The sequence below is a fragment of the Bubalus kerabau genome, chromosome 6, assembly GCF_029407905.1.
Source record: "Bubalus kerabau isolate K-KA32 ecotype Philippines breed swamp buffalo chromosome 6, PCC_UOA_SB_1v2, whole genome shotgun sequence".
In the NCBI taxonomy this organism is placed as follows: Eukaryota; Metazoa; Chordata; class Mammalia; order Artiodactyla; family Bovidae; genus Bubalus; species Bubalus kerabau.
In genome coordinates this window covers 80,638,790-80,663,624 of record NC_073629.1, presented here as the reverse complement: position 1 = coordinate 80,663,624, position 24,835 = coordinate 80,638,790, and the positions used below count along the sequence as shown (strand labels likewise).

Here is a 24,835-nt window from a genome sequence, read left to right as displayed (position 1 = left end):
CGGAGCTGGTCTCCCGGCTTACGTAAGTCGCGAGCCCCGAGCGGCCGGCCGGGGCTCCGAGTGGGGGCGGGCGGAGGCGGCGCCGCCCAGCGGGATCCGGGCTAGAAGCCTCGCAGAGGGCCGCGTCCCGGCCAAGGTGTGTGTTTATTTGACTTCTCCGGGTGGAGAGGCGCCGGACTCTGGCTCCGCGGCGAGGAGAGCATCCCTCAGACCTCTGCGGAGGCGGCCGCTGCCACTCCCGGGGATGTGACAGCCGCCGGGGAGAGGCGGAGGCGCGGACCAAATGCTGCCCACGTGCGGGGACCCGGGTTGGGGCTCAGCCCCCAGGCCGCCGCGGCGTGGGGCTACTGGAGGCGCGCTTGGAGTCACCGCCTGTTCCGGCTGTCTCACTCGGTGGAGATTGGCGTGGGGATGCCCGACCCCTTCCTCAGACTGGGCGTGGGGCACGAGATATAGGAAAGGATCGAGGTGGGCCTGGCCGGGCTGACCCCACTCCAAGCTCCCGAGGGCTACCCCCGCCAGGGGCGGGCGCTCGGGAGTTCTCCGGGATCGCAGAGTGGGGGCGTTGAGGGCGGGGAGGTGTAGCGTGGCGCTTACTCCGCCCTCGAGCCGCCCAGGCGCGGGGCGGAGAGGAGGGGTTGTCTCAAAGTCTCTCCTTCCCCTGCAGGGGCGGCGGCGAATCTCCGCGCGAGCCCGGGGTGTCAGAGGCAGGGGCAGAAGAAACAAAGTTCCCGGGGCTTCTCCGAGGCCGCTGTCCCGGTTGTCAGTTCGGCCTCCCCCTCCTCTCTGAGGCAATGGCTTCCAAACTCCTGCGTGCGGTCATCCTTGGGCCGCCGGGCTCGGGCAAGGGCACCGTGTGCCAGAGGATAGCCCAGAACTTTGGCCTTCAGCATCTCTCCAGCGGCCACTTCTTGCGGGAGAACATCAAGGCCAACACGGGTGAGAGGCAGCGGGGGCGAGTGAGCGGACGCGGGATCGGGTGAGGCTGGTGGGCCAGCCAGGGGCTGAGTCTCTTCGGTCCCCGGGCGCCCTTCCCCCGCCCGCATGTGGTAGTGCAGGCTCCTACGTGCCGGGGCGCATGCAGCTGGTGGCCCGCGGCCGTGCGGCTTAACCGCGCCCGGGAGGAGGCCGAGGCTAGCTGGGCGGAGGGTAGGAGGGGCGCGAGCCCCACTCCCACCCCGCCACGGGCTGCTCTTGCCTTGGCGAAAAGCGGGTCACCAACCAGCAGATCGCGGCAGCTGAAAACCCCGAGCTTCTCTCTCGCCCGGCTTCCTTAAAGCCAAGTCATCCCACCGCTTGGCCGTCTCCCACCCAGTTCACCGTGTCCCTGGTGACCCGTAGCATCCCCTCCTCTCGCCAGAGCCCCCCGGGCCGAGCGCCGCCCACCTGTGGGAGTCGGGCCCTGCCGCGCGCTGGGGAACCTGTGGCGCCGCGGGGCTCGCAGCCGCGCGCCGCTCCAGCCCCTCCACGCCTCCCGGGGCCTCTGGGCAGAGCCCTGGGTGGCTTTGAAAGGCCTGTCTGTTCCCTGCCGCCTTCTAAGGTAAACTCTCACCACTAACTTCCCCTCCTCTTCAAGCCGGGGCCTGACCCTTAGGAGACAAGGAGATTTGATCTGACAAATTACAGTTTGAATCCAGCCTCCTTGGAAATGGCTTCTTGAGAACGCCTCCCTTGGCTTGCCTGGTTCATTTGGGCTACAGGTCGCCTGCTCTCCTTAGCCTGTCAGTGCGGCCCTTCTCCCCTCTCCTCCCACCCCGCGTTCACACGAGTTCATAGTGAATTGGCATTAAAAGGCGAGAGGTAGGTAGTTGTGGTGCTGCTGCGAGGTAGTTGGCCCTTCTGGGATGCAGATACTCACAATTAGCAACTCATTTATGAAAACTTGTTATTGCAAACGGGGTGCTTCCCTCTGTCTTTTGTTCTCATCTGTTCCTAGGTGGTTATAGCCTATTACGGTATCTTCTTTACAGAAGCACAAATTAGTTTGACAGAGGTGCTTGGAAAACGGAAAGCCTGAAAGGGCGGGGAATTAAGTATCTCAAAGGCAGAATTTTACTCCTTATTTCTTAAAGCAGGTTTTAAGAGCAAACTTTTATTTTGATTTTCAATAATCCTGTTCCCCACCCTTCAACATTCAGAAGGCTGCGTCCTGTATACCTGATTGCACCTGGAATTTTCTCTTGCAGGTATTGTTACCACAACTGGGTCTATTTTAATTTTAATAATACATTCAAATGCAGTTTACTCCTTCCCTGTTTGGAATGCAGTTTGGGTGGGGGGAGAACTGTGAGAGGGTAGGCTGGCTCAAGGTGGCCAGGTGGGTTTTGTGGTCAGGTGGGGCTTCTCAGTGGGTATAATGAGGTGAGGAAACTGCTGGGTGGGATTGAGCCCATTTTTCTGCCTTCTCTGTACCTGACTCAGTAACTTGCCTCCTTCTGGCATGAAGGCTTTGCACCATCCATCCTGGGACTGAATTAGTGGCTCTTTCCTTTTAAAAAAGATGATTTACTTATTTATTTTTTTGGCTGTGCTGGGTCTTCCTTGCTGCTTGGGCTTTTCTCTAGTTGCAGAGAGTGGGGGCTGCTCTCTAGTTGCGGCTCTCAGGCCTCTCATCCTGGCTTCTCAAGTTGCAGAGTACTGGCTCCAGGGCACGTGGGCTTCAGGTAGTTGCCGTTCCCTGGCTCTAGAGCACTGTGAATAGTTGTGGTACATGGGTTTAGTTTCTCCTTGCCTTTTAGAATTCTCTCTTCAATTCAGGGATTGAACCCATGTCTCCTGCCCTGGCAGGAGAATTATCTATCACTGAGCCGCCAGGGAAGCCCACTCTGCTTTTTTGAAGAGAATGTGATGGGAAGTCGCTTGTTTCTGCACTTCTTAGGGGGTTTGAAAACTTTTCCACTTGTTGTTTTCCCTTATTTTGTTCATTTTAACTTTCCTTTGTTCAGAATTTTAGTCTCTGTTCTCTTTCAAGTGCCTTCATTTCCCTGCCAGTGTTTCTCCCTGGAGTAAAAAGTGACTCTGCAATGTTTAAATTATCTTTTTCTGTTGGGAATCAAGTAGTTTATGCATGAATCAATTAAAACTTAATCAAGAATGGACTTCCCTGGTGGTCTAATGGTTAAGACTCCGTGCCTCCAGTGTAGGGGATGCAAGTTCGATCCCTGGTCAGGGAACTAGGATCCACTGTGCTGTGGGCCAAAAAACCCAAAAAAACAAAAGCCCTATCAGGGAAAGGAGAAGAGGACAAATAAAGGACAATGACTGTTTTGAAAGTGGCCTGTTTCTAGTGGACTTGGAGGGTGCTTTTGGGTTATTTTTCTCAGAAGATATAAGAGTCTTAACAGGCTCATTGCCTGGTAAATAAGAAACCATTCCGCAGCATTTATTTTTCTGTTACTTGCTGTTTGCTTTTCACTAATTTCCTGGCAGAGAAGCACAATGACCGCTCTGTAGGTGCCCCTTTATAGTTGAAGGTTTGAAGGAGATGCTGAAGTGCAGCAAAATCCCAGGAAGTAAAACCTTGGTAAGAATTTGAATTGGAAAGTAGCTCAGGCCATCTGCTGCAGCCTGCAGGGTTGGGGCATACTCCTGTCCACATGGTTTTCCTGCCATTACTGCCTGGTGAAAAGGTGCTCTTCCAGGAAAGGAGTGGCTACTCATTACATTTGGGCAATTTTCCCTCACTTGCCCTGGCAAAATTCATCTCTTTGCACATAGCTTGTGAATTCTATTGCTGCTGTCACATACACTTCTGATGCAGTGCAGCGAATGTATTCTGATTTATCCAGTAGATACTTCCTGAATACCTGCTATATGTCAGTGATCTAGGTGCTGGGGGCTATCGCAGTATTTTTTTTCTACCTTCACCATAGTCCAGTTGCCACTGAGAGACTTAAAGGATGGATCTGACAAATTGCCTAATGAATAAAAGGAGTTCAACAAGTCTGATGAAGACACGGTCATAAATTCTATCTACATCTTTCCCAGAAGAGTCAAACAGCTTTTAGGGATTAAGTCCATTCTGCTTAATTAGCTCTGATTTGTGATAAAAGTTTGTGTTTACTATGGATCTCAGATGAGCTTTGTGATATCTGTCACCTGTTGGCTCTGCCTGGTCTGCCTGAAGCTCTGCAGGCTGAGACTTATCAAATACCTTATTTGAAGACCCACCCCCAAATTTTTGGCTTACTTTTTTTTTTTAGCACACTGAATGAGTAAATAGATGGGAGAGTTCTCTTAAGTTGCCAGAAGCTGGGACACTGTCATAAAAAATATTAGCTTTTGTGTGTGTGTTTGCATACATATGCATGAATCTATATGTGTGTGTGCACACACACACACACACACACACACACACACACACATACACATACACACAGCTGGCACTCAGTAGAGTTCCATTAAAATTTGGGACTTCCCTGGTAGTCCAGTGGCTAATGTTAATGCAAGTTCATGTGCCGGATTGTGCAGTGAAGCTAAACTGAAACGTCAGAGTTTGGAGCGAAGAAAGATGTATTGCAAGTCCATGCTAGGAGGTGGCTTATGCCCTGAAAATCCTGAGGCTTCCTAAAGGGTTTTTGCAAAGCATTTTTAAAGGGCAGGTGAGTGTCTCAGGGTACAGGATCAGCCAGTGTACAATTCTCTGATTGCCTGATGGTGAGGCAGCAGAGTGGTGTCACAGGGGTTAAACTTATTTGTCCTTAGGCTCCAGGAGGCCTGGGGCTATGTGCTCATGGTCACCAAATAGTTCTTCTGTTTGGTGGAGTGGGGTTTTACATCAGCAAAGCATCTCAGGAAATTTGCATCAAATACTATTATCTAGGAGAAGGCAATGGCACCCCACTCCAGTATTCTTGCCTGGCAAATCCCATGGACGGAGGAGCCTGGTAGGCTGCAGTCCATGGGGTCTCGAAGAGTCAGACATGACTGAGAGACTTCACTTTCACTTTTCACTTTCATGCATTGGAGAAGGAAATGGCAACCCACTCCAGGGTTCTTGCCTGGAGAATCCCAAGGACGGCGGAGCCTGGTGGGCTGCCGTCTATGGGGTCGCACGGAGTCGGACACGACTGAAGCGATTTAGCAGCAGCAGCAGCAGGTACTTCAGAGAGGAGCTAAAGCAGAGGATATAGGTGAAGGCCTGTGGTTACACTAAGACTGTGATCCCATCTCAGAGGGCCTGGGTTTGATCCCTGATCAGGGAATTAGAGCATGAATGTGTGTTAGTAACTCAGTTGTGTCCATCTCTTTGTGACCCCATGGGCTATAGCCCACCAGGCTCTTCTGTCCGTGGAATTCTCTAGGCAAAAATACTGAAGAGGATTGCCATTCCCTTCTACAGGGCATCTTCCTGACCCAGGATTGAACCTGAGTCTCCCACATTGCCGGCAGATTCTTTATGGTGTGAGCCACAAGAGTCCGAATGCTGAAACTAAAAAAAAAAAAAAAAAAAAAAAAGAAAAGAAAAAATCCCACATGTCTCAACTAAAAAGGCTCAACAAAGACCTGGCACAGCCAAATAAGAAAATAAATACCAAAAACCACTATCCCCAAACCTTGGGACTTACCTGGCGGTTCAATGGTTGAAACTCCATGCTCCCACTTCCCCTGCAGGGGTACAGGTTCAATCCCTGGTCGGAAATGAAAGTCCCTCATGCTGCATGGTGTGGCACAAAACAAACACCGCCCGCACCACCCCCCCACCCCCCCCCCCCCCGCCATTTATATTTAGTGGTACCTTCATTCGTTGAGTGATCAGTGAATGAAATCTCCCTCTGAAAGGTATGAGACTCCTGTTTTAAGGTTTGTACTGGATCTACTATCTCAAGTGCAGGGAAATTGGAAAGTTTCCATTTGGAAGCATCCTGGACTTGAGAGAAGAGATGTTCAAGAACAAACCTGTTTCTGCTCTTAATTAATATTAACTGCAGCTCTTGCTGAGGTTTGCAGATGGGATTGGCATTTCAAATTAGTCTATGGGCTGAGCCTTCCCTGAAAAGATGATCTAGTTCAGAAGGTTCAGGGTTTTTTTTTTTTTAAATGCTCATTAAGTATAAATGTGTGTCTTTTCTTATGTAAGAATGAAAACGTCTGACAATTGGAGAAGTTGTATTAAAGAGACTAATGTTCACCAATGTATTTAGAACAACATTAAATATTAATAGTTCATGTTTTTGGAGATCATACAAAGTCTTGGCTTAGTCTACTATTTCTAGAGTATGGGATATTCCATATTTTTTCCCTCGTTTGGTGAGACTCAGGATGTAGGTCAAGGACCTGACAAGTTTGGAGGCATCTCTCCTGTCTGCAGGTCCACTTGTACATCTCCCTGTTTTTCCTTATTTCTTTGAGGGTTTTCATGCATACTTCAAGAGAACTGTTTTATTTGAATAAGGTCCCATGACAATAAGACTGACTTTCACACATGCATAGTTGAATCTGAGCTTCTTTTCAGTGTGGTCATTTTTTAATGGAAATCCACTTAAAAAAATTATTTGGCTGTGCCAGGTCTTATTTGCAGCACGCAGGATCTTCAGTCTTCACTGCGGCATGCAGGATCTAGCTCCCTGGCCAGGGACTGAACCTGGGCCCCCTGCATTGGGAGCATGGAGCGTTAGCCATTGGACCACCAGGGAAGTCCTGGTCATTTTTTAAAAGTAGTTTTTTTTGACCAAAGTCATGCCTTGTAGAAAATTTGAAAAATGCGAAGCTGTGAAAGAAACTGAAAAGGCAAGTGAAAATTACCCACTATTCCACACTGACACTAGGAAATTCTAACAAGTTATTTTTTTCCTGTATATTTGCCCCGCCATCCCCAACAAACTAACTTGGCGTCCCACTTGGATATTGTGAGCATTTTGCTGTGTTCTTACCACTTCTTCAAAACCATTTAAAGTTTCTATGTTATAGTCCATTCAGCAGATAAAAGTGAAAGTGTTAGTCTCTCAGTCGTGTCTGACTCTTTGTGACCCTGTGGACTGCAGCCCACCAGGCTCCTCTGTCCATGGGATTCTCCAGGGAAGATTGCTGGAGTGGGTTGCCATTCCATTCTCCAGGGGATCTTCCCAAGCCAGGATTCAAATCTGCATCTCCTGCATTGGCAGGGGGACTCTACTGTTGCACCACCCTGGTGCTGCTTTATTCATGTACTTTTTTGCTTACTAAATATTTTATTTAATATAGACACAGATACACATACTTTTGTGTATATTTTTATTTTTCAACATCCCCACCCCCACCTCCACGCCCCCTCATTGGCACTGCTACACTTGCAGGATCTTAGTTCCCTGGCTAGGGATTGAATCCGGGCTCTCAACAGTGACAGTGTGAACTGCTAACCACTGGACTGCCAGGGAATTCCCTATACTTGTGTATTTAAACGCTTTCTTTGTTTTTCTTTTTTCTTTTCTTTCTTTCTTTTCAGCTTGAAAGCAGTCTCTATTAAGTGAACAGATTACAAAAATAGTGGTAAATACCTTAATTCATCCAATAAGCCTGTTGATCTGGTCTTCCTTGCTGCCAGCATCTCCACCTTCTACAAAATGGGTGGTCCTTTTCTTCATTCCGCCTCATGGAGAAGACGGTTTGAAGGGCCATAGGAAGTTGTTTACTTCTTTGAAACATTTTTCAGCAGTATAGATCTTATGAAACAGATTCTGCATGTAGATGATGCCATATTTGCCAAGAGATTGAGCATCGTGTTATCTGTCAGGGCAATTCTCCTGTTGATTTTGCCATAACCATACTTGTAGATCAGTTCATTTGTTGACTTCAGGTTTGGGTAACACCTCATGCAATGTATGGTTCCACAATTCTCAGCATGTTAGTTGAAGCCTTGCTGAGCTTTACAAAGGTGCCTTGGAAGATCTGATGGAGATGGAGAAGCTGCAACACCTTTTGAACCTTTAGGCTCACACCAGTGATACCTCTGATCCTGATGATAAATGCCAGTTTGGGTTCCTCAGCACAGAGAAGTTGCCAGCTTTTCTTGCCATCCTACCATTCAAATTTCAGTTCTGTACATCTGCCTGTATTCCTTGTGATACTGCTTAGCTTTTTCATAGATTAACTTCCTCCTTACCTTTTAAAGCATCTTTTGGGCAAAGTTCTTTCTCAGGCATTTTATCTTAAGCTCTGCAAAATTCTTTTGCTTTTTTCTTAAGGATTTCTGGCACAGCAGGAACCTTCTTTTTCTTCTTTTCTGCACTCTCCATGGTTCCATCCAGGAAAGAGGCCTTTCATTGATTTTCTGATTGCATAAATAGTTCATGTTAAGTTACCCAAGGTTTAGAAATGCAAGAAAGATGAGGAAGTAAAAAATTTGTATTTGCACTAACACTAACTAGGAGGAAATAATAACTGTTAATACTTTTTACGTGCAGAATATCTTCCCGACAGTTTTTTAAGAATATATTCTGTATCACTGTTTTGAAAATGGCTTGTTTTATTTCACAGTGTATCATTTAATATTTTCCAGTGTCATTACAGTCTGTTCTTCAATGTGAGTTTAATGCTTTGTACTATTTCAATGTAATTTTTATTACACTCTTGATTTTTTGAAAAAGGTGATACATGTAGAGGGTTTCCTAGGTGGTGCAGTGGTAAAGAATCTGTTGCCAATACAGGAGATGCAAGAGACTTGGGTTCGATCCCTGGGTTGGGAAGATCTCCTGAAGCAGGAAATGGCAACCCATTCCAGCACTCTTGCCTGGAAAATCCTGTGGACACAGGAGCCTGGAGGGCTGCAGTCCATGGGGTTGCAAAGAGGTGGACATGACTGTGTGACTGAGCACACACATAATACATGCAGGTGGTAAAATGTTCAAATACACTAGGAATGGTGTGGAAAATCTCTCCCATCCCTGACCTCTGGTTCCCCAGTTACTTTCCACAGGGATACGTACTTTTTACTTTTCTTGGATTTCATCCTAAAAATATGTGTGTGTGTCTGTGTGTATATATATGTGTATATGTGTATATATATATATATATGTATGTATGTTTAGTGGTACCTCTTTAAAAATGTACACATATATCAGTACTTTGTTTTGCCCTTCTTTCTTTTTTAAATATTTATTTATTTGATGTGCCATTGTCACCCAGGCTTCTCTGGTATCTCAGTCGGTAAAGAATCCTCCTGCAATGCAGGAGACCTGGATTTGATCACTGGTTTGGGAAGATCCAGGAGAAGGCAATGGCACCCCACTCCAGTACTCTTGCCTGGAAAATCCCATGGACGGAGGAGCCTGGTAGGCTGCAGTCCATGGGGTCGCTAAGAGTCGGACACGACTAGGTGACTTCACTTTCACTTTTCACTTCCATGCATTGGAGAAGGAAATGGCAACCCTCTCCAGTGTTCTTGCCTGGAGAATCCCAGGGATGGGGGAGCCTGGTAGGCTGCCGTCTATGGGGTCACACAGAGTCGGACACAACGGAAGTGACTTAGCATAGCATAGCACTGGGAAGATCCCCTGGAGGAGGGCATGGGAATCCACTCCAGTACTCTTGCCTGGAGAATCCCATGGACAGAGGAGACTGGCAGGCTGCAGTCCATGAGGTTGCAAAGAGTCAGACAAGACTGTGCAACTAACACACACAGCACATGTCTTAATTATGGCACACAAGATCTTTACTTGCAACATGGGAACTCTTAGTTGTGACAGGTGGGATCTAGTTCCCTGACCAGGGATAGAACCCAGGCCCCCTGCATTAGGAGCACAGGTACAGCCACTGGACCACTAGGGAAGTCCCTGTCCTTTTTAAAAAAACTTAGCATTATAGCTTGGACATTGGTTTCTACTAGTGTTTATCAACCTACCATATTCTTTTAAAAAATTGGCTGCATACTCCTATCATATGACTATACCATTGTTTCTTTCACTGACCAATTCTCAACTGTTTGGGTCTCAGGACCTTTTACTACATTTAAAAGACATTGAGAACCCCTAAGAGTCTTTTTTATACAGGTCCTACCTATAGTTATTAACTGTACTAGAAAGCAAAACTAAGAAAGTTTAAAAATATTTATTAATTTGTTAAAAGTAAGAGTAACTGGGCTTCTCTGGTCTCAGATGGTAAAGAATCTGCCTGCAATGCAGGAGACCTGGGTTTGATCCCTGGGTCAGGAAGATCTCCTGGAGAAGGAAATGGCAACCAACTACAGTATTCTTGCCTGGAGAATCCCTTAGGACAGAGGAGCCTGGTGAGCTACAGTCCATGGGGTCTTGAAGAGTCAGACATGATTGAGTGACTAACACACACAAGAGTAATAAACCCATGTTAACCTATTTCTATTAAAAAAGAACTGTTTTCTAGAACAAACTCCAAAGAAGAGTAGCATATTTGCAAATCTCTTTAGTGTTTGGTTTAATAGAAGAAAGCTAGATTCTCACATCTGGTTTCTTACTCAGTTTGCCATGTTGTCAGATGAAAGTATTGGAAGAGAATCTGGCTTTACACAAATATGTGGTTAGAGAAAGAGGGGATTCACAGACACTGGGAAAGGTCTCGTGGACCCTTGGGGATCCTTGGACCACACTTGGAGAATGGTGATTTAACCAGTTGCCTGTGGGTTATTTGCAGTCTTTCAGTATACAAAAATACGCTTTGCTGACTGTCCCTTGGTTATATTTTTCAACAAAGGCTTGAGTGCCAGGCAGTATTGGCTTATGGGACACAAAGAGGTGAGTCAAGGTCTGTTCCCTGAAGGAGCTGTAAATTTATTGGGAGAGGCAGTGAGGCAAACAAGTGTGCAGTGGATGAAAGGCTGCAAGGTGTGTGTGTGTAGGTCCTGGGCACATAAGGAAGAGGCAGCCTACCCAGCATTTAGGAGGAAGTGGGGTTAAAGGAAGAGGCTTCCTAGGTGGCACCAGTGGTAAAGAACCTGCCTGCCAATGCAGGAGACATAAGAGACTCGTGTTCAGCCGTAAGAGCTTTATGGTATCTGGTCTTACATTTAGTTCTTTAATCCATTTTGAGTTTATTTGTGTGTATGGTGTTAAAGTGTAGAAGGAAATGGCAACCCATTCCAGCACTCTTGCCTGGAAAATCACATGGATGGAGGAGCCTGGTGGGCAACACCCCTTGGGGTCGCAAAGAGTTGGACACAACTGAGCAACTAACACACACACATATGGTGTTAAAGGGGGCTTCCTTGGTAGCTCAGATGGTAAAGAATCTGCCGTGCTGAAGACCTGGGTTCAACCCCTGGGTCAGGAAGATCCTCTGGAGGAAGAAACAACATCCCACTCCACTGTTCTTGCCTGGAGAATTCCATGGACAGAGGAGCCTGGCAAGCTAGTCATAGCTCGCACAGAGTCATACATGACTGAATCAACTTAGCATGCTTGCATGGAGTTAAGGAAAGCTTTTCAGAGGATATTTCTGAGCTGAATTTTGACAAGTCAGCTCAACTAAGAGGTGAGGAGAGGTAGATGTTTACATGGAATACCTGGAATTCCTCCTCCAGGGCTTATTTGAAGTCCATGGGATCATTGCTTTTGTGACTTGATTACACCTTGTATATTATCATTTTAGACCTCATTCACCCTGTAAATATTGTTGTTCGGCCGCTAAGTCGTGTCCAACTCTTTGTGACCCCATGGACTGCAGCACACCAGGCTTCCTTGTCCTTCACTGGCTCCTGCAGTTCGCTCAAATTCATGTTCATTGAGTCAGTGATGCTGTCTAACCATCTCATCCTCTGCTGCCCCCTTTTCCTTTTGCTTGCAATCTTTCCCAGCTCAGGGTCTTTTCTAGCAAGTCTACTCTTCACATCAGGTGGTCAAAGTATTGAAGCTTCAGCATCAGTCCTTTCAATGAATATTCAGGATTGAGTTCCTGTAAGATTAACTGGTTTGATCTTGCAGTCCAAGGGACTTTCAAGAGTCTTCTCCAATACCACAATTTGAAAGCACCAATTCTTCAGCGCTCAGCCTTCTTTATGGTCAAACTCTCACATCCATTCATGACTGCTGGAAAAACCATTGCTTTGACTATACAGACCTTTGTTGGCAAAGTGATATCTCTGCTTTTTAATACACTAAGTTTGTCCTAGCTTTCCTTCCAAGGAGAAAGCATCTTTTCATTTCAAGGCTGCAGTCACTGTTCACAGTGATTTTGGAGCCCAAGAAAAGAAAATCGGTCCTTTCTTCCACTTTTCCCACTTCTATTTGCCATGAAGTGATGGGACTAGATGCCATGATCTTTGTTTTTTGAATGTTGAGTTTCAAGCCAGCTTTTTCAATCTCCTGTTTTACCCTTTTTTATTATGCATATTATCATTCTATTATACATATTCTTTTAATTATACATATTATCAAAGGAAAGGGTTATTATTCTTGCTTCATATCACCTTTTCTAGTTTCCATTACTGTGCTTACCTTTAAGATCCATACACATATGGTACCAGGAAACTTTTAATCTTCTGCTTCTAACTTCCTGGAACTCAATTCCTGGGTCAGTGATGGCAACTGATCTTGAAACTAGAGTAAATTGGCTCTAGACGATTAGCTATAAATACAATCATTATGAAGGGCATGAAGAATTGCATATTTAACAATATACCAAGTAAATTGTTAAAAATTGTTTCATATTATGCTAGTCTTCTCTTTAGCACTGTGTGTGGTCCATGTTGTGAAAAGACTTAAGACTTGGAAATTTTTTTTTTTTAAGTTTTAGTATGCTTTCACAGTGAATCAGATATATCAACTGTGTATTGTCTTTTTAGTGAACTAGATATATGTACAAATATATATATTTTAAATATATTTTAAATCAGGTAATAGAGGCTTTAGATTACTCTGCCTTTTCCCCTCCATCACTTGATGTTTGGTTCTGATTGGCCTTTAAGACATAGTACAAAAGGTCTCATTTGTAGAGCTTCATGCAGTCCCAATTAGATGGCTGATGTTATATTTTAACAGCCTCACTTTCAAGTTCCAAGGGTTCTTGTACTGGTTAAGCGACAGGTCTGGCAGCAAGCATCTCTTCCTTGGCCAGGGAGACTGATAGTATTGAAATAATGCAAAGTCACTCCTGCTCATCAAATTCCCAAGAAGCCAGAAATCAACTGTTTTCTAGTCTAAAGCATTTTTTAATTGACCAGCAACCTGTGACCCTGGCACTTTGTAATTCTTGTGACTTGATCATTGTAACTGACATTTGCAGTGGGTCAAGCACGCACTAGACTAGCCAGTGTGGCACATTCTCTGTGCAGCACGCTTAGTTGCTCAGTCATGTCTGACTCTTTGCGACCCCATGGACGGTAGCCCGCCAGGCTCCTCCGTCCATGGGATTCTCCAGGCAAGAATGCTGGAGTGGGTTGCCCTGCCCTCCTCCAGGGGATCTTCCCAACCCAGGGATCAAACCCAGGTCCTGTATTACAGACAGATTCTTTACTGTCTGAGCCACCAGGGAAGCCCATGCACGTTGTCTAGTCCACACACAAATCTGGAGCAGTTGTAAGTAATATCTCCTTTTATAAATAAAGAAATGGCATCAGATAGGTTGAGCTACTTGCCTTACATCAGATAGTCAAATAGAGAAGCTAGCATTCAAACTTGAGACTGCATAGCTGGGGTTTAAGCTTTCCATTGTGTCCTGCTGCCTTGCAGGTGCTCCAGTAGCTAGTGAATATCTACTTTGTCTTAGAAATGTCACATTGGGCAGGAGTGGCAGGGAATCTGCAGGTTAGCTCTCCACAAGTCCACTGAGATTGAGCAGACCCTTTAATGGTGAGCTGGAGATACATGGTTTGTTGCTGTTACCACTCTGTCCCTAAAGCATTAAAAACAAAATTCTAAAATAGGAAACACCGACTTCCTCTTTTCTCCCATAAAAATGGGCCAAAAGAGGTCTAAAATAGAAACCATATGTATTTGTGAGTAGGCAGAAATTGTTTCTCATCATAATGTTAAGACTTCTGGAATAATACTTGTACTTTTTAACTTATTATAGTCCCTTAAAAAATGTTTCTGTGCCTGGTTAGGTAGGGGGAGGTATGCACAAGTGTCCTTGAGGTGTTTACTGTCGAGGATTCAAGTTCGAGGTTCCATGTTACATTCTCATGGGTCATGGTGGGTGTATGTGGGTGAAGTGTTGAGGTCATGAACATCATTGAGGGAGGGTGTTATTCAGATATAACTTTCTCCCTTTCTCCCATAATGCCTTTCACACTTTAGCTAATCTCTCATAGTCTGTTTGCAGCCCCATCATTTCTATGAAGCTTTTCCACAGCTGTTGTAGCTATATGTCATTTTCTAATCTGGAATTTCTCCCATACCCATCTGTACCTCTAACACGGCATTCACGATCACCTCCCTGGAAGATGATCCATTTCATAACTTAAGTTACAGTCTTTCACCATCTGAAGAGTAAATTCATTAGCTTTAGTTTAGCTCAACAGAAGTTTTGAAATCGTATTAGGGCAGGAGAGAAAAGCATCTGAGATAACTGTACACCTTATTTGTTATATAAGTGCTATGAAGCAAATATAATAGTGCGGGGACAGAGTGACCGGGAAGATGACTTCAGACTGTGAAGCCGGAGGACGCCTGTCTGAACAGATGATGTATAAGCTGGGCTCTGAACGTGAGCATGGCAGCCAGGTATGCGAAGACTTGGGCAGAAGGATGAACATGTGACAAATTGTAATATAGGAGTGAGCTTTCCATCAGTGGAGAAGAGAGGAGACAGGTGTCTCGGGAGTATCATGAGTGCAGAGGAGATGGCAGAAGTGGCTGGAAAGGTGTAGGGTGGCCAGAAATTAGGACTTCATTATAACTGGATGCAAGGCAATGGAGTTTTTTTTTTTTATTAGCTTTATTGAGATATAGCTTTCATATAATAAAGTTTATCCTTTTAGAGTGCATAAGTCAGTGCTTTTTTTTAATAGAGTTGTGCAACCATCATGCATGTATGCTCAGTTGTGTCTGACTCTCTGCGACCCCATGGACTGTAGCCTGCCAGGATGCTCTGTCCGTGGGATTATCCAGACCAGAATACTGGAGTGGGTTGCTGTTTCCCCCTCCAGGGGATCTTTCCCACCTGGTGTCCTGCATCTTCCTGCTTTGGCAAGTGGATTCTATACCACTGAGCCACCTGGGAAGCCCTGTGCAACTACTATATAATTACAGAACATTTTCATTACCCCAGAAAGAAACCCTGCACCTATTAGCAGTCATTCCCCATTCCCCTCCTCCCTCTAGCTCCTAGTAATCACTAACCTACTTTTTGTTTATATGGATTTGCCTTTTTTGATCTTTCATATAAGTTGACTCATATAATACATAATTTTCTTTTGCAGCTGACTGTTTTAACTTTGCATGTTTTTGAGATTCAACTATATGGTAATATGTGTCAGTACTTCATTTCTTTTGCCTAATAATACTCTATTAGATGGCTATACCACACTTTATTCTTTCATTCTTTGATGGACACTTGGGTCGTTTCCTGCTATGAACATCACTGTACACATTTTTGTGTGGACATGTTTCCATCTCCCTTGGGTGTATACCTAGAAGTCGAATTGCTAAGTCATGTGGTAACACTATGTTTAACATTTAGAGGAACTGCCAAACTATTTTCTAAAGCAGCTTCATCATTTACACATTCCCATCACCAATGAATGAGTTTTCCAATGACTTTGTTTCCTTGTCAAGTCTTGTTATTGTCTTTTTCTTTTAGCCTCCCCAGTGGGTGTGAAGTGGTATCTCATTGTGGTTTTGAATTGCATTTCCCTAAAGAAAGGCAATGCCAAAGAATGCTCAAACTACCGCACAATTGCACTCATCTCACACGCTACTAAAGTAATGCTCAAAATTCTCCAAGCCAGGCTTCAGCAATATGTGAACTGTGAACTTCCAGATGTTCAAGTTGGTTTTAGAAAAGGCAGAGGAACCAGAGATCAAATTGCCAACATCCACTGGATCATGGAAAAAGCAAGAGAGTTCCAGAAAAATATCTATTTCTGCTTTATTGACTATGCCAAAGCCTTTGACTGTGGGTCACAAGAAACTGTGGAAAATTCTGAAAGAGATGGGAATACCAGACCACCTGACCTCCCTCTTGAGAAACCTATATGCAGGTCAGGAAGCAACAGTTAGAACTGGACATGGAACAACAGACTGTTTCCAAATAGGAAAAGGAGGACGTCAAGGCTGTATATTGTCACCCTGCTTATTTAACTTCTATGCAGAGTACATTATGAGAAACGCGGGGCTGGAAGAAGCACAAGCTGGAATCCAGATTGCCGGGAGAAATATCAAGAACCTCAGATATGCAGATGACACCACCCTTATGGCAGAAAGTGAAGAGGAACTAAAAAGTCTCTTGATGAAAGTGAAAGAGGAGAGTGAAAAAGTTGGCTTAAAGCTCAACATTCAGAAAACGAAGATCATGGCATCCGGTCCCATCACTTCATGGGAAATCAATGGGGAAACAGTGGAAACAGTGTCAGACTTTATTTTTCTGGGCTTCAAAATCACTGCAGATGGTGATTGCAGCCATGAAATTAAAAGACGCTTACTCCTTGGAAGGAAAGTTATGACCAACCTAGATAGCATATTCAAAAGCAGAGGTATTACTTGGCCAACAAAGGTCCATCTAGTCAAGGCTATGGTTTTTCCAGTAGTCATGTATGGATGTGAGAGTTGGACTATAAAGAAAGCTGAGTGCCGAAGAATTGATGCTTTTGAACTGTGGTGTTGGAGAAGACTCCTGAGAGTCCCTTGGACTGCAAGGAGATCCAACCAGTCCATCCTAAAGGAGACCAGTCCTAGGTGTTCATTGGAAGGACTGATGCTGAAGCTGAAACTCCAATACTTTGGCCACCTTGTGCGAAGAGTTGACTCATTGGAAAAGACTCTGATGCTGGGAGAGATTGGAGGCAGTAGGAGAAGGGGACAACAGAGGATGAGATGGCTAGATGGCATCACCGACTTGATGCACATGAGTTTGGGTGAACTCCGGGAGTTGGTGATGGACAGGGAGGCCTGGTGTGCTGCGATTCATGGAGTCGCAAAGAGTCGGACATGATTGAGCAACTGAACTGAAGGACTAATGATGTCAAACATTTTTTTCCCGTGTCCTTTTGACCATTTGTATGTTTTCTTTGGAGAGAAATGTCTATTTAAATCCTTTGCCTGTTTTTAAGATTGGCTCATTTGTCCTTTATTGTTGAATTCTTTATATATTTTGGATATAAGTCCCTTATTAGATATATGATTTGCATATATTGTCTCCCATTCTGTGAATTGTCTTTTTGTTTGTTTATATTTTTTTGACCATGTTGCACGGCTTGTGGGACTTTAGTTCCCCAACCAGGGATTGAACCTGGGCCCTTTGCAGTGAAAGTGCCGAGTTCTAACCACTGGACCTCTAGGGAATTCCCTGTGAATTGGCCTTTTACTCTCTTCATGGTGTCTATGGAAAGTTTTTAATTTTGATGAAGTCCAATTTATCTGGGTTTTTTTTTCTTCTTTTGCTGTTTGTGTTTTTAGTGATGTGGCTAAGACACCATCACCTAATCTAAGGTGAAGCCATTGTTTTTAAATAGGAAATTGACAGTTTGATTCACATTTTTAATAGGTCATTCAGGCTGTTTGTAAACTGGATTGGATGGTTCTAGAGTGAAACTTCCAAGGTCGGTTAAGAGGTTGTTATGGTATCCACAAATGGTTAGACTTTAAACTTCAGTAAGCACTTGTTAAATCAAGATATTCCAATGGCATCTTGTTATTAGGAATAAAAAAATGGTCTCCGCCTTTAAGAAATTCACAAGGTAAAACATACAGCCAATTAATTGTTTTATCAGGGAGATTATACTGAATACTATAAAAAGGCATGAAAATTTTATTATAAGAACAGTGGAGGGAGTTCATTATTTTATCACCAATATCTAACACAGGCAGTGTATAATAGTTTGTTATACTTTGGGATGAAAGAGTAACTGAAAGCTATGGGAGAGATGGCATTACAGCTGGGCCTTTACAGATGGGTTAGGTACTGGCACGTGGAAAAATGGGAGCAGGGTGTTTTGTTTAACTTTTCAGTTTTTTCGTCACACCATGCAGCATGTGGGATCTTAGTTCCCTGACAGGGAATTGAACCCATATCCCCTCCATTGGAAGAGCAGAGTCTTAACCCACTAGACCTCCAGGGAAGTCCTGAGAAGGATGTTTTTGAAGGATCATGTCTGGGAGTAGGTGATTAAAATTAAGGGTATTTTGATTAAAACCTCGAGTTGGGAATTATAGGCAATAGGCTGGAAATGTTCCTGGCGGAGGCGGGAGAGGAGCTGTCTGTATAATCCCAGATGGGGTTTGTAAATAGGAAAACTATGGGGAGTGCCTTCCTCGAATTACTTTAGTGGTGTGACTGTGACCGGTGGACTGGTGGGAAGGAAGTGGAGCACAGCTAGGGTAGTGTCACCACAGTTTAGATCATAGTGGGAAGTTTAGAAGTAGTTTAGAAATAGTGGGAAGAAGTGTTTGGGAGAAGTTGAAGTGGTGACATTAGATGTGACTGTATGGGAATGGTGGGCAAGGGCAGATCCAAATGCAGCCCTTTGAAATTTCAAACTTCAGCGATTGTCAGGGACAGTGGTCCCTTTTAACAGAGGGGTGCAGTCCATACCTGTGGGAAGTTCCAGTTGACAAGAACCCTTGTGGGTTTGGCGTAGCAAGTGGCTGGCACTGAAGCTGGCCCATGGCATAGTGGAAATACTGTTGAGCTTTGGAGTCACGCATACCTTGGGCTCAACGTCTTATTGACTTTGTAAATTTGGGGGAAGTTAATGAACTTGATTTCCTCCTTTGTAAGAATCCCTATTTCACAAGGCTTTGGGGAGGGTCAGAGGAGGTTATTTATGTCAAATACCTGGCAAGTAAGAGGAGTCTTTGCTTTGTTCTCCTCCTCTCTGGAGTTATATATTTTCATTTCATTTAAAATTTTCCTCATTGAATGTGGTGCTTTGAATGGAATCAGTGACATAATCCAGTGGTGTTTAGGGGATGTGTTTGGGTGTGTGAGTGTGTGTGAGTGTTATGTGTGTGTTCACCACTCAACCATTCTCTGTTCTGCAGAGGTTATAAGCATTTGCTCATTGTTTTAATTGTGTTGTCCTATTTTCCTTTGCATTTGTCTTATTTCTTTTTTTTTTTTTTTTAATTTATTTATTTGGCTGAGTTGGGTCTTTGTTGCAGTACTCAGAAGCTTTTGTTGTGGCGTCTAATTGTGTGACAGGGACTCCTGAGCTCTTGGACTAAAGTAGTTAAGGCCTGCGGGCTTAGTTGCTCTGAGATGTGCTGGATCTGGACCAGGGATCAAACCCACGTCCCTTGCATTGCAAGGGCAGATTCTTAACCACTGGACCATCAGGGAAACCCCTTGTTTCCACTCTTATCCAAACAAAGCTACTTATGTGTGTGCCTCTTTTGGAAGGCAGGGAAATTTTCTTTTTAAAAATTGTGTCATCATTAAAAGGACAGTTTTCTTTCTTTCTTCCTTCTTTTTTTTTAAGGCAGAATAAGGTTTTGTTTTTATTGAATGTGTGATTTATGCAATTGCTGAGGCTACTATGTACAGAGAAGAGGGGGAGAACTTTATTTCTTGGTCGCTTCCTCCTTGGGTAGAATCTTGATGATTTCCTCCTTGCCTGAAGCTGCTCTTCCCGGTGCTTGAGGTCTTCCTTGGTCTTAGACCTACAGGCCTTAGCCTGGTCTGCCAGAAGCTTCTTGCGAGCCTTGTCTGCCTTCACCTTGTAGATATATTCCATGATATATATATATATATATATATATATATATATATATTCCATGGATATATATCCAGCTTGTGGATATAATCCACTTGTTTTTGAGCATGTTGCCCTTCACCTTCAGGTACAGGCTGTGATACACGTGGTGGTTAGTCTTCCTAGATTCATGGTATCTTCTGAGCAGCCAGCACAGTTCTCATCCTCTGCTTTCAGGTTACCTTTTCGGGCATTCGAGCATTGGCAGTACCCTTTCACTTATCTATGCCCATATGCCTGCCCTTCCAGCGAGCCAAGGTGTTTTTCCACCATTGAGTCCAAGAAGTCATAGGCTTCCAGGTGATCAGCCCATCTTTGATTGGCTTCTGGATCTGCTGATGGGAATTGGCCTTGGTGACTTCATTAGTCTCCATGGGGTCCAACCAGACCGTTTTGCCACAGCAGGGGGACCCTGGGGGCAAGCCTCTTCTGAAGCCTGAGCATACTCATGGCTGTGGCCACAGCAGTGAAAGGAAAACGACAGTTTGCTTAACTTTACCTCTTTATCTGATATGTTAGATTTTCTCAAGGTCTTTTAATAAACAGAGTAACTGACATAACTGAAATTCAATTTTTGCTTTGCTTGGTTTTCCTAAATTCTAACACAGATGCTTCTGTATTTTTCTTCTACATGACCCCTATAGGTCTTGGTAAAAATAGCCAATGTAGTTTGTAGGAGAGCTATAAAATATTGATTGCATGTATGAGTAGTTTCCCAGTTTTCTTAAATGGTAACTATAAATACCATCTCAGGACATAATTTAGTTTTTCAAAGAGGGAGATTGACTTTCAACTTGCATTACTTCATTGGCTTAGCTTTAAAAAAAAAAATCAAGAATGCAGCTTGGAATAAGATGAAAGTGCAAAACCTTTTCATTGAACTCAGTTTTGTTTCAGTTTTCTAGGGTTCTTAGGAGCTAAACACTATGCATAACAATGATTGTGTTAAGTTTAATTATTTGTTCCATTTCTTAACATCTTAGAATTGGAAGGGATTTTAAGTCCTTCTGTCCAAGTGGCCATTCTGTGTCAGATCCCTTCTACAGCAGCTGACAGCCAACTTGCCTCCTTTGGAGGCAGGCTGTTTCATTGCTGGACAGGTCTAATTGTTGGAAGATTTTTTTTCCCCCCTCATACTGAGATGAAAGCCAACTCCTTGAAACTGTCATCTATAAACTGTCATCCACTTATCCAACTTCAGTCTTTTGTTGTCACATAAATTAAATCCACTAGCTCTTCAGATAATTGAAAATAGTTGCTAGGCACCACTTCTCTGACTTAAGTTGTCTTTTTTTTTCCCCCAAGAAAAATAGCCCTTGTTCCCCGAGCCGTTCTTCCCATGATATCATTTCTAGGTTCTTTTGCAGCCTGATTTCACTATGGCCCTTTTAATCTGCAATGGCCATCCCTCCTGACAGCTAGCTAAATGTGGCAGGATCATTCCACCTAAGTTACCAGAAAACTGGGTTCACATCTTGGTCGATGTTGAGCCAATAGACACAACCAAGCCAAAGTATGGTAGAATGAAGGACTTATTATTACTTGCAGCAAGTACTTTGTGATCTTTCTCAAAGCAGCATACCCAAACAGCAAAATCAGGGAAGTTTAAGCTAAGGCTACATGCATATTCATGAAGGGGCTTGAGCCAGGAGAGTTCAGCCTAGAATTGGGGCAAAGTCAACAATCTAAGTCTTGGTTGATTGAAGTCTGGAGGGCAGCATCCTTATCCTGTCTTCCATCTGGGTTGGGGTCTTAGTTCCTACAGAACTCAAAGATATATTATCATATGTATCCTTTGAGGATTAACTAGGACTCTTACTTTATCACTGAACTGTTGTTTGACTGCATTTTCTCTATTCCAGCATTCCTTTGTTTCCTAGGATGGGGAACACATGTATACCTGTGGCGGATTCATTTTGATATTTGGCAAAACTAATACAATTATGTAAAGTTTAAAAAAAAAAAAAAAGATCATTATTATTGAGACCTGTTCAAGGGTAAGCATCCTGATCAGGGTTAGATCACAAAATGTTCTTAGGCCAAAATGAGTTCTGTCATGTGAAGAAAGACATTCCTGGTTCTCTTTCTCCAGGGACCTCCTACCCTATCTGCTTACAGTTATAGTGGATTTACTTCTATATTCTACTTCTTAAATGAATACATTATTTGGGAGTATTTCTGAACATTGTCCTGCAATGCAGTGTAGCTCATGTAGCCTCATAAAGCTGACAGTATTTGAAGATTAGTGCGAAGACCTAAGTTCAGACACCAGCTACTCCAGACTATTCAGCTCTGTAGTGCTGTCCTTGAGTGGGCGTTCAGAGATCTTGCTTTCTTGGTTCCCTCTGAGAATTAGGGACAAATTAGAAAGATTCCAGGAGAAATTCTGGATGGAATTAATCAGCCTAAATATTGCAGGACACAGATCAGCAATGAATAACTCATGACCGAATTTACCCAGATTGTCATTAATTATAGCTTATTTGGATTGTTTCCCACATATTATTTTATGAAACCCAGGATTGTAGCGACTTAGGTTACCAAAGGAAAGATGAGACCAAATCAATTGAAAAATCGGAGCTTGGGGCAAAGTTTCATTGCAGGGTCAAGCAAGGAGACTAGTGGCTTGTGCTCAAAACCCTGTGAACTCCCTGATGGCTTTTGAGGAAGAGTTTCTATAGATAAAATTTGGGGTAAGGGTTACAGGATGTGTGACTTTTCTTCTGATTTATTGGTGGTGAGGTAACAGAGTGGTGCTCCAAAATTACCACCCCCAACCTGGGTGGAGTCTTAGTTCCTACAGAAGAATTCAAACATACTCTTATGTATTCCCTTGAGGAGGAACCAGGATGCTGCTTTAATCACTGTACTGTTTCTTGTTTCTTCCTCCTTTGTTTCTGCATCCCTTATTTCCCTGATTGGCAGCTGTTTGAATCTGCCCTTTAGATCTCTGGGAAGGTTTAGGAAGGAGGCTGAAGACTTTATCCTTTAAATAAGAAATGGAGGTGGCTTCACTGGGCTTCCCTTGTGGCTCAGCTGGTAAATAATCTGCCTGCAATGCAGGAGACCTGGGTTCAATCCCTGGGTTGGTAAGATCCCTGGAAAAGGGAAAGGCTACCCACTCCAGTATTCTGGCCTGGAGAATTCCATGGACTGTATAGTTCATGGGGTCAGAAAGAGTTGGACATGACTCAGCTACTTTCACTTTCACTGGTGGTTTAGTGGCTAAGATTCTGAGCTCCCAATGCAGGGTGCCCAGGTTTGATCCCTGGTCAGGGAACTAGATCCCACATGCTGCAACTAAAGATCCCACAGGATGCAATGAAGATCAAAGATCCTGTGTGCTGCAACTAACCAAATTAATAAATAAAAGAAATAGGGGACCCAGAAAGACTTTGTGTCCAGCGGAGCCCCACAGGATCCTCATCAGTTTCACCCATGCCAGATACTTTAGTGATGGAAAGCTCTGAGAGTTGCCTTTAATAAGAGTTTGTGCTATGACCCACATAGCTGGGTTTGGAGTCTGACTTGGCCATGAACTGTAGGAATTTGGGCAAAGCATCAATGGCTAACCTTTTGGTGTTTATTCATTTATAAATGAGAGTCATGATAGAGCTGCCTCATCAAGTTTCCTTGTGTGAAATAAGTTAATATGTTTTGGCAGGGCTGAGGCTAAGTTTAAAAGAGCGAGCAAGGCACCCTCCTTAAGTAAAAAATTTAAAGGGCTGCCAAAAAAATCAGTCATCAAGATAAATAGTTTAATGGAGTAAAATAAGCCAAATGTCAACATTTTAAAAATTATTGTTTTAAAGATCTGTTTTTATTTATTAATGGCTGGTGCTGGGTCTTCGTTGCTGCATGTGGGCTTTCTTTAGTTGCTGCGAGCAGGGGCCACTCTCCAGTTGCGGTGCTCAGGCTTCTCATTGCAGTGGCTTCTCTTGTGGAGCGTGGGCTCTAGGCCTCATGGCCTTCAGTAGTTTCGGCACGTGGGCTCAGTAGTTATGACTTCCAGGCTCTGGAGCACAGGCTCAATAGTTGTGTTGCATGGGCCCAGTTGCTCCTTGTCATGTGGGATCCTCCTGGATCAGAGACTGAACCTGTGACCCCTGTATTGACAGGCAAATTCTTCACCATTGAGCTACCAGGGAAGTGCCAAAATGCCAACATTTTAAATAGAGACCAAATCTGAAAGGACTGAGGTTGGGGTGAAGTGAGTGACAGCGAGTCGTACAAGTGCAGGATTGGATCCTGTCTTTATTTAAAAATTTCATAATTTTTCATCATGGATTTTTTTGCCTTGAGAAATGAAATATTTCCTGCCGTATCAGTAAACAAAGGATGTCACAGTCATCAGCAATTGCAGACACCAAGGATGGTGAGCAGGTGAGCCCTGTGGAACTCAGGAAGAAAAGAATACCTGCCATTGAGCAGCCATCAGACTGTAGCCGCTCCTTATGTTGAGCACTGAAGAAACTCAGGATGGGACAACACAGGATATAGGCCCCAGATAGATTCCTTTGTATCAAAGGAATGATTTCAGTGAGCCAGGACTTTAGTATTTTTCTATACATAGAAAAGTGCAAAATTCCTTAACTTGGGATATCTGGTTTTCTTTAATCAATGATAATCATTTGATGTTCAAACTACCTGCCCTTTGTTTTAAAACTCTACCTGGCTCCTCCCCTCACCTCCTTAGTGGTTCTCCAGGGTTACTTGAGATGCTGTCTCCTAGACTTGAAATACTAAAAATTCTCTTAACTTTTAAGTTGTGAATATCTTTTAAATCCATAACCTTAATTTTGATATTTTAAAACATTTGATAATATTTTAAAATATTATTTATCCTGGTTACTAGAGCTTGTTTTCTTTTATATCCTCTCCAATTTTTGGCCCAAAGTGAGTGCCTCACTAATCTCACCACGGTTGCAGATAGATGTGTTGTGTGTTGTTTGTAGTTATCAGGGGGATGTTAGTCTTGTGAAGGAAATGTGTTCTAAAAGCCTCATGTAAGGATTTCTTTCCCCAGCATAGATGTTTCTGTTA

The 24,835-nt window shown here is 43.8% G+C and overlaps 1 protein-coding gene and 2 pseudogenes across 7 annotated transcripts in view; 1 reads left to right on the top strand and 2 right to left on the bottom strand.

Annotated features, from left to right (window-relative positions):
* The first annotated feature begins 121 nt into the window (after nucleotides 1-121).
* AK4 (adenylate kinase 4) overlaps nucleotides 122-24,835 on the top strand; it is a 97,188-nt gene continuing 72,474 nt past the window's right edge. The window contains exons 1-2 of one of the 7 annotated variants that reach the window (XM_055585575.1): nucleotides 122-136; nucleotides 668-939. In XM_055585575.1, the coding sequence (XP_055441550.1) occupies nucleotides 795-939 (145 nt within the window). In that variant the 5' untranslated portion in view covers nucleotides 122-136; nucleotides 668-794. Of the gene's footprint in view, nucleotides 137-158; nucleotides 469-667; nucleotides 940-1,232; nucleotides 1,541-1,781; nucleotides 1,801-1,831; nucleotides 2,187-24,835 lie in introns of those variants that run through there. The other 6 variants (XM_055585576.1, XM_055585574.1, XM_055585573.1 and 3 more) reach the window with 6 other exon arrangements.
* LOC129655825 (60S ribosomal protein L7-like) lies at nucleotides 7,482-8,213 on the bottom strand (annotated as a pseudogene).
* LOC129655317 (60S ribosomal protein L19-like) lies at nucleotides 19,602-20,242 on the bottom strand (annotated as a pseudogene).